Source organism: Lepus europaeus, chromosome 11 (genome assembly GCF_033115175.1).
Source record: "Lepus europaeus isolate LE1 chromosome 11, mLepTim1.pri, whole genome shotgun sequence".
Lineage (NCBI taxonomy): Eukaryota > Metazoa > Chordata > Mammalia > Lagomorpha > Leporidae > Lepus > Lepus europaeus.
Genome location: NC_084837.1, coordinates 62,636,492 through 62,654,862, shown reverse-complemented (window position 1 = coordinate 62,654,862; position 18,371 = coordinate 62,636,492). Strand labels below are relative to the sequence as shown.

General features: G+C 52.6%; 1 protein-coding gene across 1 annotated transcript; it reads right to left on the bottom strand.

The window, feature by feature from the left end:
• Window positions 1-2,349: 2,349 nt before the first annotated feature.
• IVD (isovaleryl-CoA dehydrogenase) lies at window positions 2,350-13,187 on the bottom strand. Its single transcript, XM_062205630.1, has 12 exons — window positions 13,014-13,187; window positions 11,440-11,529; window positions 11,214-11,265; window positions 8,780-8,949; window positions 7,606-7,699; window positions 7,281-7,417; window positions 6,136-6,232; window positions 5,026-5,119; window positions 4,634-4,715; window positions 3,798-3,902; window positions 3,654-3,726; window positions 2,350-3,245 (listed from the first exon to the last, which is right to left on the bottom strand). Exons 1-12 carry the CDS (start codon window positions 13,155-13,157, stop codon window positions 3,112-3,114), a joined length of 1,272 nt encoding a protein of 423 aa, XP_062061614.1. The 5' UTR covers window positions 13,158-13,187; the 3' UTR covers window positions 2,350-3,111.
• Between the last annotated feature and the right edge of the window lie 5,184 nt (window positions 13,188-18,371).

Sequence of the window (18,371 nt, the reverse complement as noted above, 5' to 3'; positions counted from 1 at the left end):
CGCGAGGTTTGCAACAGCTCTGGCTCCACCCGGAGTCGGGGCGTGGCCAGCTCGCTTGCGTCCCTGGTTCCCAGACCCCCTGGGCGACTCCCCTTACCATGGTCAGGAAGGGGGCCCTGGGTAACCTTGCCCCGCCCCCGGCGCTAAGAGACGTTATGTCAGAGGAGGCTTGAGAGGGTTAGGTAGGCAAGGGGCTGCTATCACTAGATAACAGCGGCCTAAGTAGCCGCGGGCCTGGGCACTAGATCTGTTGTTGGAGACCTGGGGTAGGATCCAGGAATCTGCGTATTTTATAGGATGCCAGATTCTGCCAAGAGATGTGCCTGGACCACCAGGCCTGAAGGAACATTCCATTAGCTTCTGAGGCCCTACAGAACAGGCAGAGTCAATGGGGGTAGTCCCGGAAGGCTGCACATTCGTGAAGACACTGGACCTCTCCCACCAGAACTAGTGTATTAGGTCTCAGGCTATAATTTTTTGTTGTTGTTTTACTTTTAAACATTTCTCAGGCTGGCGTTGTGGCACTGCAGGTTAAGCCACCGTCTTTTAGACCAGCATTCCAAATGGAGTAACAGTTCTGCTTCCCATCCACCTCCCAGCTAAAGTGCCTGGGAAGACGGCAGAGGATGGCCCAAGTGCTTGTGCCCCTAAACCCACGTGGGAGACCCAGCTGGAGCTCCTGGTTCCTGGCTTCAGTTTGACCCAGCCCTGGCCATCATGGCCATTTGGGGAGTGAACCAGCAAACGGAAAAATCTCTCTCTCTGTAAGTGCTTTTCAAATAAATAATCGAATCCTTAAAAAAAAAAAAAATTCCTCTTCTACTTCACACGTAGCATCAGGACAATCACATCTCCCAGTCTTTGTCCATTTTCTGTTGTTTAGCAGAATCACGGGCAGACTTAGATCAGAGGTTGGTTCAGCTCATGTTTCTGGAGGCTGGGAAGCCCAGGCCAGTGGCGCCAACACCTGGCAGGGGCCTCCTCGCCGTGTCCTGTGGTGAGACACAGTGAGCCTGCTAGCTTGAGTCTCTCTTCTTACAAAGCCTCTGATGCTGCCCTGTGGCCCCACTGAATCCCAATTACCTTCCACAGGCCTCGCCTCCAAATACCACTGACACTTGATTTGGGGGCAACAAGCGAACTTTTGGGGAGCACATTCAAACCGCAGCACTCCGCAGGTGGGCGGGGTCCGGGTGGCAGGGGCACAGGTGGACGCCGCCCCTGTGACATTCAGAATGCTGCCAGGCTGTCAGTGCGGCCGCACAGCAGCCCAGCAGGGCCACAGCATCAGCCACTTCATGTCCGACCTAACTTCTAAAAGTTCACGAAAGTTCCCAGGACCTCTTATCCTGTTTATCCGTGACCTTCCCAAAGCACCCTCGCAGCAGGAGACTCAGAGGTGGAGAGGAGGAGCCCAACCCACCCACCGTCCTCTCAGGACGGCCTGGGCCTGGCAAGGAGTCAGCCCCACCTGTCTCAGGCCTCCAGCCAGGAACAACCCTTGGCCACTAGCCAGGACCAAAAGCCAGCAACAGGCACTGCCAGGCTGGGGGCCAAGGAAACCAGTTCCCTTTTCAGAACTCCAAGAGCATGGAGAAAGCCAGACCTGGTTCTGCCTCAGCCTGTGCCCCGGCCAGGCTGCCATGCAGCGGGCGCCTGGCTGGGATCCTCAGGACACCGCATTTCTGCCTCTAGCAGATCTGGATTCCAGCTCCAGCTGTGATCTTGAGGAAGTCAAAACTGTCTTAATGTTTTAGAAAATGTAGGGATGGCTTCCAGAAATGTATAAGCCTCCTTCTAACTCCAAAACTCCACTGAGACTTCAGGTACCCTGCTTTAAAAACCGCCAGGGGGGGCCAGCGCTGTGGCATAGCAGGTTAAGCTGCTGTCTGAAACACAGGCATCCCACATGGGCACCAACTTGAGTCCCGGCTGCTCTACTTCCAATCCAGCTCTCTGCTAATGGCCTGGGAAAGCAGCAGCAGATGACCCAAGTGCTTGGGCCCCTGCCACCTATGTGGGAGACCAGGATGGAGTTCCAAGCTCCTGGCTTCTGCCTGGCTCATTTGGGTCACTGTGGCCATTTGAGGAATGAATCAGCAGATGGAAGATCTCTTTCCCTGTGTCTCTCCCTCTCTGTGCAACTCTTTCCAATAAGTAAATCCTAAGTAAATAAATAAATCACTAAGAGAGCTGGGAAACAGAGGCTGACACCTCTGTCCTAAGGGCTGCTGTGACTCTTGTGTCCCCCTTAACCAAAGAGCAGCATGGAGGGAGCCAGGGCCAGGGATGGTGCCTGGATCCACATGGGAGGTGGCAGCGGGTAGAAGGCTTCTCCCCATACACACGGGTTTAGAAGCAAATGGATTGGCTTCACAACATGTTTAATACAAAATGGCAACGGCTCCATTGCAGTCGTAACAAAATTAGCCATAGGGCATCTCAAGCTATGTCCGCAGGCAGTCTCAGCTGGAGCACAGCCAGCCAACCAGGCCAGCCCCGGCAGGGCCTGTGCGGGCCGCCCAGCCAGCTGTGGATGGTCACGTGGCCAGGACCGGACAGTGCCTGTGGCACAGAAGGGCTCAGACGAGCTGCCAAGGAGGCCAGCGTGAGCCAATCCTGCACAAGCACGCTGCCCTCGGCCAAACTGCGGTTCTTGAGCACAGGTGCTCCCAGGCTGCCTGCAGCGTTTGCCTCTAGGGACTGCAGAGACAAGACTGCTTTTTCACTGTTTCTGGTCCCAGAAGAGACCACCAAGTTCAGTAAATAGAGAGGGGCAATGCTTCGTGGTATCAGAACAGGGAGGGCTCCCTGCCAGAGGCTCCCCCGGAAAAGGGGTGCCCACCCCAGGAAGGGAGCCTCAGGCTCCAGGGACAGTGTCCTGCTCAGCAATCCCCTGAGAAGCCACTCGGATGCCTGCCGAGCCCACTCTCAGCCCCCAGAGGCTCCCTGGCTGGCGGGCCTAGCTGTGAGGCCCCAGGAGTGTGGCAGCGGGGGTGAAGTCAGCCTCGTGCAGCGGCTGGGGGGCTGACGCAGGCAGGACGGCCGAGTGGCAGGGCCTGCCTTGGGCGGAGAGTGGGAGCCACCACTTTTCTCTTGCCAGGGCCGGGGCTAGTGAAAGTCTGCGTTGAAGGCTCTGCCGATGACCAGCCGCCGCACCTCGCTGGTCCCCGCCCCGATCTCGTACAGCTTGGCGTCGCGGAGGAAGCGGCCCATGGGAAAGTCATTGATGTAGCCATTGCCACCTGTAGTGCGCACACACGGGTAGACGAGAAAGGACAATGGGAGGGGTGATAGCGAGGACAGCCAGCGGAGACAGGGCAAGCAAGGGGCTAGGGCAGGAAGGCCACCTGTGGTGCTGGGGATAGCAGGCAAAGGAAGCGGAGACCATGGGCAGACATGAGGTCAAAGGGACAGGACGACACTGGCACGGCAGACCCGGCATTCAGATGGGTTGTCAGCCGCTGGCCTGGGCTCCTAAGCACTGGGCAGCTTTGCAACAGGTCTGACCAGTGGCAAGGATGAGGGGGCAGTGGCGGCTGGTGGCCTCCTGTCTCCCCACTTGCTCTTCCATTTCCTCCTCCTCACTGGGGAATGGTGCCAGCTCTGCTGCAGCTTAGACAGGGTGGGGAGGGGGGCACGGGGCCGCTCACCCAAACACTGAATGCCGTCCAGGGCGACCTGCGTGGCACACTCGGCGGAGTACAGGATCACACCCGCACAGTCCTGCAGGGGGAGGCACGGTGAGCGGGGCCCCGCCACCGCGTGGCCGCGCCCTCCGAGGGGCTGGCCCTCACCTTGGCGGTGCAGTGGCCCTCATCGCAGGCCTTGGCGACGTTGTAGACGTACTGCCGACACGCCATGAGGCGTGTGTACATGTCGGCCATCTTCCCCTGCATCAGCTGGGCACAAAGGGAGGTCACAGGTCAACACGCAGCCACGAGCAGGGGAGCAGAGAGGACTTGTCTCGGACGACAGAGGTGGGAGCAGCTCTTGAGTTAAGGCCAGAGAGCTGCCATTCCTCTGTGCACGCTGCAGCCGGAAACTGCCCTTGTTACCTCTAAGGCGCCATTCCCAATGCGCCCCGGACCACAGCTGCCACAGACTTCCTGTCTCCTTCAGACCCTGCCTGACTGAAATGCCACTCCCTTGCCCTACGCCCCTCGCAACCTGCATGCTGCCCCTCCAGCGTCTAAAACAGGAGCGGAGAGGCCAGCACTGTGGCACAGTAGGCTAAGCCCCTGACTGCAGTGCCAGCATCCCTTATGGGTACCAGTTCTAGTCCCAGCTGCTCCTCTTCCGATCCAGCTCTCTGCTATGGCCTGGGAAAGCAATAGAAGATGGCCCAAGTCCTTGGGCTCCAGTACCCACGTGGGAGACCTGGAAGAAGCTTCTGGCTTCAGATCAGCCTAGCTCCAGCCATTGCAGCCATTTGGGGAGTGAACCAGCAGATGGAAAACTTCTCTCTGCCTCTCCCTCTCACTCTGTAACTACCTCTCTCAAATAAATAAAACCTAAAAAAAAAAATTGCTAACACAGGAGTGGAGGCGACAAGGTGAGGAGCAGCCTGCCCTCTAGGAGCTCAGCCCCTGTGGCTGGAGGAGGACAGCCGTGGTGCACGTCCCACCGCTACCTGGAAGTGGCCGATCTTCTGGCCGAAGGCCTCCCGCACGTGCAGGTAGGGGATGGTGTGGTCGAGGACAGCCTGCATGAGCCTGTGGAGAGGAGGAAGACACCATGGCCACCCATTGCCTCTGCCCAGCTGTACAGAGGCAGGAGCGCGGGACCCCTGCAGTGGACAGGCCTCAGAGGCTGCGCCCCCGCTGCACATCCATGTCGGCTACGCAGCGCTGCTCCTCAGGCCTTCTGGGCGTCACCTCGTGCTATCTCCCTTCCACGTGCAGAAAAGAAACATGGGAGGAGGACACTCTCTTTCCAGGGCAGCGTGTAGCAGCTGGGAAGTGGGGAAAGCTGCTGCTTGGGACAGCACCGTCTGCCCAGCGCCCCCTGCAGCCCTGCACTTACCCGAGGGGCCCTCCAGCCAGCACAAGCCGCTCCAGGTCCAGCCCACTCATCAGCACGTAGACACCCTTACCCACGTGGCCCAGGACGTTGGCAGCTGCCGGGACAAGTGCTGGTCAGAAGGAGGGGGCTGGCCGTAGCCTCTTCCCTTTTATAAAAGGTACAAGCTGTAGGGGTGTCAGGATGGCCGAGTGATCTAAAAGGTACAAGCTTTGGCAACGTGGCTCTTGTACAAGGCACTAAAGCATGTCACATGGTCTTCAACCAGAGCTCCAGGTAAGAGAGAAAAGGACCGAGTGTACCACTTCCCATGGGAAGGGGAGCTGCCAGGCCCCTACAGTTTCCCCGAGACTTCCCTTCTCTCGCTGGTCTCCCTGGGATGGAGCAGGAGACGCCATGACTGCTTGCTCGAGCAGCCACTCCTCCCTCCTGGGTCTTTCCACTCGACTGCCCGCTCAGGGAGAAGAGAATTACTCTTCCCTGAGCCGAGTCTGCTCTGGGCCAAGGTCACCTCCTCCCAGGGTGCTCCGAGACAGCGCCTATGTCCAGGAGACGGGGCGTGTGGTGCTCGGGACAGAGGCTGCGAAGCGCCCTCCACCTAAGCGAGGAGCTGGATGGCATGGGAAGCGTGGGTGGGAAACCACTCGAGTACTAAAAGTTGGTATCAGAAACCTGCCTTTAGTGCAGGCTGAATTGGGATCTGCATGGATCCCTTTCCTTAGCTGTTCCTCTTAACTCTGGTTAAGCTCCTGGGACAGCTGATCAACTGTTGATCGAGTCTGCCTACTGGCCTCCTCTGCACCTGCACCTCCCTCCATGCTCCATTGTGTCACATCTTCAGTTGCACCTCAGGCTCCCATCATTAATAAGGCACAGAGGCTCCACAGCCAACGCAGAGAGCCTGCAGGGCATCCGCAGGCTGGGACACATTTTACCTCTGCCTCCAACTGCTGGAAGACCAATCCTGGGCAGTGTTCCCCATCCAGGAGAGACCAGCCTCCTGCTCGGCCAGTCAGGCTCCAGGTGTCAGGAAGGACAGAGTGCCCCGCCCCAGGCCCCAGGGCAGCCTTCTGTCATTCACCGCCCGGCTCCCCCATTCTCAGTGACACTCACCAGGTACCTCGCAGTCTTCAAAGATGAGCTCACAGGTGTTGGAGCCCCGCATGCCCAGCTTGTCCAGCTTCTTGGAGGTGCTGAAGCCAGGCATGTTCTTCACAGGGGACAAAAGGGGCTCTTGTTGCAGACCAGCCCCAAGGGGCCACGTTCAACGGAGCCCCGGGAAGTGCAGAGCAGGGAGCACGCCAGCTTCCTATGCATGCCTTCCCCGCCATGCAGCCTCTCCGTTCCTGCTTCTCCCCCGTTCTCACGGGAGCAGTTCTTTCTCAAAGAAGTGCCCAGTCCCCGAGTCCTCCTGGCGCTCCCTGGCCATGCTTCCTGCCCCTGGGGATGGGTCCCCCGGAGCGTCTCAGCAGCCCAGTCACCTGCTGCCCTGAAAGTTTCCCCATGGAGCCCCGCCTCCACCTTTCTGCTTCCACCCAGATTACTCAGAGCAGATGTGCTGGCAGGGGCCCCGGGAGCGTGGCACTTGTCACCGCCCCGCCCCTCTGGCTGGGGAGGGTGCTGTTACACAACCTGGAGGCTGCCCAGCCCAGCCAGGCCCTTCCCACTCCATGCCAGCCAGCTCCCCAGCCCTCCCCACAGGTGCTGAGGCCCTGGACAACCCCGCTCCCTCGGGAGCCCCGCCCTCACGGGCACCTGGCCCCTGCTCCATGGTCATCAGGCGGATTCACCTCCTCACTTCTGCCCCAAATCACCATTGTGCTTTGCTCCTTCCTTCGCAGACATCGCAGTTTCTCCCTCCACTTTCCTTTAGCTCCACCCAAAGCTTTGCGCAGCTCTCCTTCGTTCTTGAAACAAACCCAGACTCCCAAGGTTCCATTCCAGCTCCTTTGCCTTAGCGCCCTCTCGCTTTCATTGTGCGGGTGGCGGAAAGCGAGTCTGCAACCACCCCTGTGCTTGCCCTGGATGCCACAGCAGGGGCCTCTCCCAGGCCTCCTCTGTCTGCCCTGGCTGCGTGGCCTGGCTCCGCCTCTCACACTTGACCCCCTGCTCTGTCTCTGGCAGTCTCCCTCCCGGCTGAGAGCCCTGCACAGCAGATGACGCCGATGGTTTGCATGATCAGTCGAAGGAGCTGCCCCTGGGGGCACTGGCACCGCTGGAGGGAAGAAGCGTGGTTGGCCGCCCAACCCCACACTCACCTTCTCCACGAGGAAGGCCGTGATGCCCCGGGAGGCCGGCACAGCAGCCATGTCTGTCTTGGCGTAGACAATAAGGACGTCAGCATCGGGGCCATTGGTGATCCAGAACTTGTTGCCGTTCAGGACATAGTGGTCTCCTAAAAGCAGGACGGTGGCTTCTGGTTCAGACTGCCTCAGCCTATCTCAGCCACTGAGTGCACAGACCTGCCGCCGCACAAGCTGCCCAGTGGAGAAATGGTTCTGGAGCACCCCCCCACACACACACTGTTGCCCCGCCCCCTGATAAGGGGTCTGGCTCAGCATCCCATGTTGAGCGTCGCCTCACCTTTCTTTTCCGCTTTGAGCTTCATGGAGACAACATCAGAGCCGGCGTTGGGCTCACTCATGGCCAGGGCGCCGATGTACTCGCCGCTGATCAGCTGCAAGGAAAACCCCAGTGGGTGTTGCCGAGGGCCCCCAAGCTCAAGACAGCAGCCCCGGGTGCTGCTCTGCGCTGATCGCATTAGGCGCCTGCACACTTCTCTCTCAGACCAGCGAACTGGGAAGTCCTTCAAAAGAAGGCCAGCAACCACAGGGCCCGAATGTCCCTCTGCCCATTTTCTCTGCAAGCGCAGCAGGCCCCAATGTCCAGCTGTGGTCCAGCTCTGGAGCTCTGGCCCTATATATATATATATATATATATATATATATATATATGTATATATATGTATGTATATATATATGTATGTATATATATATGTATGTATATATATAAAATTTTGTAAAGATTTAATTATTTATTGAAAGGCAAAGCACCAGAGAAAAAGGAGAGAAATCTTCCATTCACTGCTTCACTCCCCAAATGGCCGCAACAACCAAGGCTATGCCAAGCTGAAGCCAGGAGCCAGAAACTCCATCCAGGGCTCCCACATGGGTGGCAGGGTCCTAGGCGCTTGGGCCACCTTCTGCTGCCTTTCCAGGTGCATTAGCAAGGAGCTGGATCAGAAGCAGAGTAGCTGGGACTTGAACCGCTGCTCTGATATGGGATGCCAGGTGTCGCAAACAGCAGCATAACTGTTCCACTGTGCCACAACCTCGGCCCTCCCTCCCCTTTTTAAAAACATTTATTTATTTATTTGGGAAGCAGAGTTACAGAGAAGCAGAGGGAGAGGTCTTCCATCCGCTGGTTCACCCCCAAAATGGCCACAATGGCCAGAGCTGCACTGATCCAAAGCCAGGAGCCAGCTTCTTCCAGGTCTCCCACATGGGTGTAGGGGCCCAAGTATTTATTTGGGCCATCTTCTACTGTTTTCCCAGGGGCATCAGCAAGGAGCTGGATGGGAAGTGGAGCAGCTGGGTCTTGAATCAGCGCCCATATGGGATGCCTGTGCTGCAGGCAGCAGCTTTACCTGCTATGCCACAGGGCCCCTTCCTAAGCACATGTGGATGTTGGCCATGCTAGGCCCTCCCCAGCAGGAGAGGGTACCTCATGCTGGGCTGCATGGAAGATCATGCCTCACCTTGGGGAGATACTTCTCCTTCTGGGCCTCATTGCCATTGCGTACAATCTGGTTGATGCAGAGGTTGGAGTGGGCACCATAGCTGAGCCCCACAGCTCCGGAAGCTCGAGATATCTCCTCCATCACCAGCACATGCTCCAAGTAGCCTAGGCCAGAGCCGCCATACTGAACTGGGATTACAGGGGCCGGGGTCGGGGTGGAGAGAGGGTATGGAGAGGAGTGGGAAAAGCACTCACATTAAATCTGGCATTGACAGAAGATAAATAACATGGGTGGCATCTATTCTAAGTCCCCCTCAGCAAGGCCACGAGGCTCAGGTCTTGAACTCTGCTCACAAGATCACAGACCTAGTGTTGCCTGCTGCTGCTGGCCAGCTCAGGTGTGGTTCAGAAAATCACCACTGCAATTCCTGTTTTACCCCCGACAGTCCTCTTAAATGAAGACAAGCAACCTGAGCACTCACTGGTCAGAAAGTTACAGAAGTGCAGAGGCCAGGGAATAAGTGGAGAGAGAGTGCCCAGGGTTTAACAGGTACACACGAGGCAGAGGGGTGAGAGGCGTCCCGAGCACCAAGAGCAGATTCACAGCCAAGGGTGCATGTGCTCAGCACCTAATGAGATTTCACAGCCTAGGTGTGGATGCAAAGAAGCAGCAGGGGTGTTGGGATGGGGGAGCCAGGCCTGCAGGACAGCCTGGAGGCGTGCCGTGTGGCAGAGGTCAGGAAAGGTGCTCGCGGGGAATCCCCAACTCCCCACATCAATAGGTTTTTCCTTGATGGCAGGTGCCAAACCGAAGTGGCTGAGTCATCCGATACCAGGCCTGGCCTGGGTGGTTGTCTGGGTGGAGCCTGGCGAGGCGTCTACACAGGTTCACTCTGACCAGGAAGTCAGACTGGAAAGGGGGCGAGCCTGAAGTAACCCCCAGGGCAGCAGGCAGAAACCAGAGCCTGTAACTGGCCTTCTTTTCAAAGTTCTCCCTTAAAAGTGTTCTCCCCTTTCTTTTCGTCTTCTTGTTTAACCCTTTTTTGAGTAGAGCTAGATTTCCCGAACACACCGCAAGGAAGGAGCGGGCAGGTGGATCGGGCAGCGGCCAACAGCTGCTGCCTCACGGGAACCCAGACTGCCTTTCTTCCAGTGAACACCATCCGACTCAGAACCATCTGCTCGGTGTGGGGCTCAGAACCCCGAAACACCACGGCACAGACAGTCTCGCTCAGGAGTTCCCGGCAGCCTTCCCCAACTATTTTACATTAAGGAGGCCTAAACTAACTTGTAAGTGGTTTCATTTTATTGCTATTTATGATGTGACTTTGTGCTCAGCTCAGACCCCAGGGACCATCCTCCGAGTGGCGAGGGGAAGAAGTATATAAAGAAAAGTATATATATATGATTGTTCCTCAATATCCCTGGGGCTTGGTCCCAGGACACCCAAATCTGGCTACCCACGTCCCTTACGTAGAATGCTATAGTATATGCATCAGCTCTATGCAATTCTCCCATGTACTTTAAGTTATCTCTAGATTACTCATACTACACAACACAAGGAAAACGCTAGGTTAAAAGTTGTTCTACTGTATTGGCTAGGGAATAATGGCCGGAAAAAAAATGTCTGAACACATTCAATTACGGATGCGCTCCCCCACCAACCTGAACTATCTTCGCTCTTCAGTTGGCTGAATCCAGAGATGCAGAGCCTGAGGGCACGGAGGCATGGCTGAATCCTGTTCTATCCCTACTCTCAGGCCGAGAGGGAGGCATAGGCCGTCGCAGGGTGGGCTGTCCTGGCCTTGGCTGGTGAAGGTGAAGGCTTGGCTCTTCACTGGAAGCCAGGCTGGGCCTCGTCTTCAGAGGCCAGCAACCAAAGCAGGGCCTACAGCTCGCTGCCCTCTCTGCCTGGACACGAGCAGTCAGGCTGGCGGGGTACAGGGGCAAGGCCTGGAGAGCCACTGAAGGCTTGCAGCTGCCAGCATGCTTCTCACTCCACCTGTTCCCAGAGGAGCTCCAGGGCCAACCCTCAGGCAGAGGACAAAGGCGGCCCCTCCAGGGATGCACCTGCCCTGACCACTCCTGCCTAGGAGCCACTGGCAGGACACAGCTGAGGAATGAGGGGAGCCAGTAGGGGCGAGGACCTACCACAGCCACTGATGCAGAGTCTTCTAAACTTCCCAGGTCACTTGGGGTAGCCTATCAAGTATGTCGTGTCCAAGGGTCCGAGTGATCCTGGCCTAATCCCTTTGCCTCCTGCACACGATTGTCTCAAAAACAGACGTGTGTCCTCTGGTCTGGGCTACAGCCAGTGGCCACTTCCTCAGGTTCAAGAGGGAGTAAGTTCTGGGCCTCCTGAGACGATTTCTCCCTCTCTTCCTGCTCCTTTTGGGAACTGTGTCAAAGGGCACACGAGGAAAGTTCTCTGTAGGGAAAGAAACTGCACTCACCAGGGGCTGTGATGCCCAGGACTCCCAGGCTCCCCAGCTGCCTCCAAAATTCCTGCCAATGGAATGGAGTGGAGTGAGTTGTGAGTAGAGAGCCAGTCACAAGCGGCTGCAGCAATGAGAGCCCCCACAGATCGGGGGAGGAGCCGCACTCCCAGGGGGCCTTGTGGACCCTAAGACTGTCTGAGCCCAGCTCTCAGGCTGCCCTCTGCCTGGGTCTCAAACTCACTCGCAGGTTCTTGAACTCGTTGCTCTGGTCAATCTCCTGGGCCTTGGGAGCCAGGTGCTCTTGCAGGAACTTAGCCATGGTCTGCCGAAGCTAGGAGAAAGTGGACAGATTTTGCTGAGACCAGGGGTATATATAGGAAAGCAGGCCAAGGAACCTCACCAAACAGCGTCAGCCTGAACTGGGAGCAGAGGCAGAGTCCCCCAGTTTAAGCTGCCTTAGAGGCACTTCACCCCTCTTTCCCAAAGTCCTCAGTCCAGACAGCTGTAAGATGTCATTCCCCTACATAATATCATTCCGCAGTCTCCCCCTGTGCTTAGAATAACACACCAGCTCCTTCCTCTGGCCCACGAGCGGACTCTGCCACAGCTGCCAGCTTTCCCCACTCACTGTGCTCCAGCCACACCCCCTCAGTTCCAGGCACGTGGCTGGCTCCTTTCTGGCCCTAAATCTTTGCTTACAAGAGATTACTCAAGGGAATTAGAAACTCCTCTTGGCAGGAAAGCCTGATAACTAGGACTGAATCCCAGGATCTACGGCCGAAGCCTGGAGCGGTTCAGACAAGCGCTGCAGCTCACCAACATGCTTAGCACCACAGGACTACATTCCTGGGCTTGGGACCCAACTTCTGACTCAACACAACCTCATTCCTCCTGCAAGCGTTCTGGTTCAGCTCCAGCTGAAATCAACTCTTTCAAGTTCTTGTGTCCAGGGGCCCACACTGGCACCTCAGGCTAAGCTGCTGCTTGTGACACTGGCATCCCAAAATTGGAGCACCAGGTTTGACTCCCAGCTGCTCTGCTTCTGACCCTTCTTCCTGCCAAGGCACCTGGGAAGGTCACAGATGATGGTCCGAGTACTCGGGCCCAGATACCCAAGTGGGAGAATAGGATGGAGTTCTGGGCCTGGTCCAGCCCCAGCTGTTGCCGATATTTGTGGAGTGAAACAGCAGATGTAAGATTATTCTTTCTGGGCCACTCTGCTTACCAAATAAAAAATGGAACGGAAAAAAAATTATAAACGAAAGAAAAAAACCCACAAAAACTAAGCAAACAAAAAAACCAAGCAAACAAGCTCTTGTTCAACTTTGTGCTCCAAATTGTACCCAACGGGATGAAGGAGGACAGTAAACCACATTTCAAAATCCCCTAATGTGTATTTGGAAGACTCACTGGTAAGTGTGAAGACCAGCCAGGTCTGAGAACCGCGTTCCAGGAGCCAATCTGCCATAGTTCGGGCGTGGGAGGACTACACACAGACGGAGGGCCCTCTGCCCCACGCGGGAGCCCCTCCCAATGCTCCACCAGCCAAGTTTTCCAGGAGCTTTCCCTAGACTCCTCTCATCTACCTCCAGCCGCCAGGCCTTGCTCTCTCAAATCGTACCCCCGAAGACTCGACAACGAAGTCAGAGGCCCGCGCCCAAAGGCAGCTGGACCAGCGGCCCGGCCCGCCCTCAAGCTGGTGCTGCCATGCCCCGGCGGGCACAAGCCGTGGCTGGGTGGGGGACGGGCGAGAGGCCCCGGGACGACCACGGAGCTGGGCCTAGGGGGCCGGGCGGGGGGTGTCAGTCAGCCTACCTGTTTCTGCTCCTCGCTTAGCCCGTTGATCGCATCGTCCACGGGCAATAATGAATACGCTCGCTGCGAAAGGAAGCCGGCGAGCGGCGGCCGCAGCCTCCAGCTAGCCACACGCCGCCCCAGAAGACAAGCCGCAGTCGCCATCTCTGCCTCGGGCAAGGAGCCAGAGCGGCAATTTAGCCAGTTCTTCCGGTCCCACCAATCCTAGCCTCACCTCCCCACCCAATGGCGGGCGGGGGTGGGTCTCCAGCAACCAATCACTCTCGGCAGTCCCGGAGCCCGCACCGCCCTTGGCCGCCTCGTGAGCCAATCAGCCGAGACCGCCCTCCAACACCGGGAGCGCCGGGGCAGCGAGGTCGGTGTGCGTGCGGGAAGTCTGGGCTTGTTCTGCCTAGCTTGGTGTTTTTTGAACAAAAGAGCAAGGAAAGTGTCTTTTCCTTTGAGTCGTTAATACAGTATCTTGTTGCGTTGAAATAGCAGCCCCTAACTGCGGAAATCTGTATCCGTAGGAAAGCAAAATGTTACAACAGCAAGGTGCCCAGATGCCCAGAATTTGCGAATAAGTGTCAAATCTGGGATAGCCGAGATTGGGAAAGAAACGCTCGCTCTTAGTGTGCACACAGCCGTAAAATACGGCTTATTCTTACATAACAGGGTTTTTGACTTGTGTTTTAAGCAGAGGCTGTCTTCCAAACGAGCACGCAGAACTTGTTGCATGGTGCAAGAAACTTTCTTCCTTCATTGGTGTTTGAGGTGGAAAGGAGAACCGAGGGAGATCAGGCTCTATCCCCGTGCCCCTCGCCATCCCCCTTCGGGACCATCACAGACTGTTTTCCCGTCTGGGAAATGAGAACAGTACCACCCACTGGGAGGTGATTGTGGAGAATAAAGGGGGTGCGTCCCTGTCCCTTAGGATGCTGGCACAGCCTTTGGCACAGCATTCTCCGTTTTAGCCCATTCCAACCTCACGTGACTTCTCAGAACCCCTTCCCCAGCTTCTACTCCACCCTTCTCTGCAACTTGAGAGTCATACATTCTGGGACTCTCTACCGAGTCAAATCCCTTTGAAATCGATCTTTTAGATGTTTGAAGATTCTCTTGATGTTTTGGGCGCTCAGGGGATTCTGTATAAAAGCTATGACCGTGTTAACTGAGAGTTTTGGCACTTTTTCCAAAGTGGCACTTTTTCCCTGCAAAAATGGACAGATTTTGCCACTGACCATTGCACAATGTTATGGCACGTTCTGGAAAACAGGGTCAAGAAGCTCAAAGATGAATGAATGCTGCTAATAGCAGAGGAAGATCCAGACCAATATCCAAATTTTCTGCCTCCCACACCCCCAACCCATTTAAAACTTAACAATACAGGGGCAGGTGTTGTGGTGCAGCAGGTTAAGCTGCTGATTTCGAGGCTGACCTGCATCCCATATGGGGGTGCAAGTTCAAGTCTAGCTCTACTACTTTCTTTTTGATTTATTTATTTATTTGAAAGTCAGAGTGAGAGAGAGAGAGAGAAATATCTTCCATCCATTGGTTCACTCCCCAATCGGCCACAACGGCCAGAGCTGTGCTGCTCCAAAGCCAGGAGCCAGGAGCTACTTCTGGGTCTCCCACATGGGTGCAGGGGCCCAAGGACTTGAGTCATCTTCTACTGCTTTCCCAGACCATAGCAGAGAGCTGGACAGGAAGTGGAGCTACTTCCGATCTAGCTTCCTGCTAAGGCATCCTGGGAGGTAACAGATGATGCAGACACAAGTGCCTGGGTCCCTACCACCCACAAGGGAGATCCAGTTTGAGTGCTAGGTTTCTGGCTTCAGTCTGGCCAGGCACTAGCTGCTGTGGGCTTTTGGGGCATGATCAAGGAGATGGAAGTGATTTCTCTGCCTTTCAAGTGGATGAAAATAAATGTTTATAAAAACAAAACAGATATAAGCAGTCTTATAAATGCCCTGTCTCTCTTCATCATTTATTATTTTCTTGTGTTTTATGTGGATTGAAGCAATTATGAATACATTTTTTTTTACCTTCCTAATTTTTACACTTAACAAAACATCTTGGAGATCTTTTGCATATCATTCACTCTTTTTAAAAAGATCATTCCATTGTATGAGTATAATATACTTTATTTGAGCATCTTCATTATAGGGACACTTGAACTATCAACAATGCTGCAGCCAATGACCTTGTAGTAGCTGTAGGACTAATTGACAGAAGCAGAATTGCTGGGTCCAAGGGTAAATGCATTTATAATTTTCATATTGATAAATTCCCAATTAACAAGATTGTATGTTTTAAAAATGTTTATTTTCATCTACTTAAAAGAGATCTTCCACCCCCTGATCTTAGACTGTTGTAAGAGTAATATTCCATTTATTCTATTTTAATCAAAGCTGTGGACCAGATCTAATCAAAAGTTATGGCAATCACTCAGTCATTAAGAACAGGCAGATTAGGACCAGCATTGTGGCTTAGCAGGTAAAGCTCCTGCCTGCAATGCTGGCTTCCCAGATGGGTGCTGGTTCAAGTTCCAGCTGTTCCACTACCAATCCAGTTTCCTATAAATGACTTGGGAAAAGTCACAGAGTAGGTCCCAGAAACTGCTTCTATCCCAGGTTTCATATGCATGACCATCAAGAATTTCACTATTTCAAGTCTGGAGAAAATAAACCTAACAAGCAGATTAAATAAACAGGGTCTAAAACAAAGAACAGAGTCATTATTAGGGGACCTAGGAAAGGTGCTGTCTAAACCACCAGGAAGTTTTCCCATTGAGAGGCAAATAGAAACTGACAGGAGGGGCTCCATAATAATCAGATGGCCACTAAGACCTGGCCAGGCATATATGAAGTCCAGGCCTATCTGTCTCTTCAAATGGGGTACTGAAAGAGCCATCATAAGGGAGGTGAGAGCCTCCTTAGGGAAGGTACCCTGTTGACTTCCATCACCTAGCTGGCCTGAACAGAAGACAGGTGGCATCTCTAAAAGGACATTTACCGTTCTGCCTGTAATGTTATAACCCTAGGCTGTCCCCTCAACAGTAGTGGTTGCTTTGGAAGCTGGGCAGAATGAAGGGTTTTTCAGCTTAGAGCCAACAAGGTCTGCAGCTCTGACCTGGAAGTCCTTTAGCTCCAGGGCAGTTCCATTTCCAGTGACCCAGCTCTTGGCTGGCAGAGCTGTCAGGGCTCTTCAGAGGCTGACTGCTGTCTCTCTGAAGCCCTGGCTTTTCACATTAGAAACCAATGCTGGGGCTGGCACAATGGTGTAGCAAGTAAAGCTGCCACCTGCAGAGCCAGCATCCCACATGGGCGCCAGTTCAAGACCCAGCTGCTCCATTTCCAATCCAGCTCTCTGCTGTGGCCTGGGAAAGCAGTAGAAGATGGCCCAAGTCCTTGGGACCCTGCACCCACGTGGGAGACCTGGAAAAAGCTCCTGGCTTCAGATCAGTGCAGCTCCAGCCGTTGCAGCCAATGGGGAGTGAATCAGTGGATGGAAGACCCCCCCCCCCCGCCTCTCTTCTCTCTGTGTAACTCTGACTTTCAAATAAATAAATAAGTCTTTAAAAAAAAAAAGAGTACATATAGTTGGAAATAGTTCTTGAATATCTAACAGAAATGGAACTTGTACAAACCCAAGCACAAACATGTCAATGAAACATTTTCAGTTTCTTTCTATAAACAAATTTAAAACATCTGATACAGAGACTTATTTAGGTCAGGTGAACCAAAAAGGTATTTTTGATTAATTTAGTAGTTTAAATTTATGAGGAACATTTATCTATAAGCCAGTTAAAATAGAGCACTTAATAAATGTTCCCATGTAGACATATAATATGTATACATGTATAACACAATATCCATTACCAAATAGAACAAAGCAATCTCAGTAATAGCTTCTTAAGATCTTTAAATGTTTATAAAAAATTACCAACAATCTATTAGAATTACTTCCTTCTCTTAGAAACCTGAATTTACCATACTTTTTCTCAGTTGGAATCTGTGGTCCATTATTGGCTTTATCTGCTTACAGAACTGTCCTGAAGTACTGACTACAACAGAGATCAGGGAAAAAGAAGTCCTTTGGAACTTAAAAGAGGACACATTTAAACACAGAACCAATAATGTTTTAACTTCCATGAGCAGTAAATTTGATTTTTAGTGTTTGGAGAATACAAAACTGTGGATGACAAAAGATTGTAAATAGCCATGTTTAAAATTATAAACTCATTAACCAACAAGAAGAGGCACTTGCTTACTACACACAGTATTATGAAAGCACTGGTAAGATGTTATAAACCATCCCCTTTAAGGCCTCTGGGCCTTTCTCATTAAGATAACCATCATGTCTGATTAACAACACAACAAGATCATTAGACTTTTGTAACTTTTGGACATTTGTATCGGTAGCATATTATCATAACTTAAAATTTAGCACAACCTCATATCTTGACAGTACCTTTAATATAATCCAAATAGCCTAGTTAGTTGGTGTCTCTACAAGGTGAGAGATATATCCTTTGACATTTCCAGGGGCCCAACTGGAAATATCAAAGTTCAAAGAATTTGGAACTTTGCTTTTTGAACGCCTATTAAAGATGCCAAGAAGGCTTAAAATATCTGGTAGAATCCCTTAACATCATACTATAATAATATAGACCAGACTTGATCACTGTTATAAAATGATCACTCAGATGCTTTAGAATGAATATATATCCAAACAAACCATAATTCTTTTAATGAAAAAAAAAAAAAACAACAAAAAACAAAAAACCCTCAGCTGTTTTTAAACAACCAGAACTTAAGTATTGACAGTGAATGCAAAGATTACCTCAGTAGGATACAAAATCAATGTCTCTTTGGTCTGTCACCAAAATGAGCAGTGAAAAACCTTGAATATAAGAGTTAGTACATAGAATCATCCCATAACTTGGAACAATTTTAACAGAATCGGAATTAGCGAATAAAAGAGAGCTTACTTGAGCTGGCTAGAAAATTGAGAGAATCACCAGTTTCCTTGATTTACATCGAAATAATCCTTTAAAAATCTCTAAATTAAGACAACATTTTTTCAACCTTAGGTACTTCCAAGCAGTCTTGAATTATTTTTCATATGGATAGTTTATGAAAATATTTGTTAACAAACCCAGTTTTTTCATAGACTATAAGGTGTTAAGAGTACCAAAGTTTACACTTAGATACATTTATCCTATTTACCTTTACCTAATTTACATTTAGCAGTTATACCTGGATACTTAAGATGCTGATACCTATCATACCTTTATCTGAATTAATGGGAAAATTACCTTTATATGAAATTCTACTCCTGTTATAAAAACTCTAGCTGGAAATCAGTGACATAAGC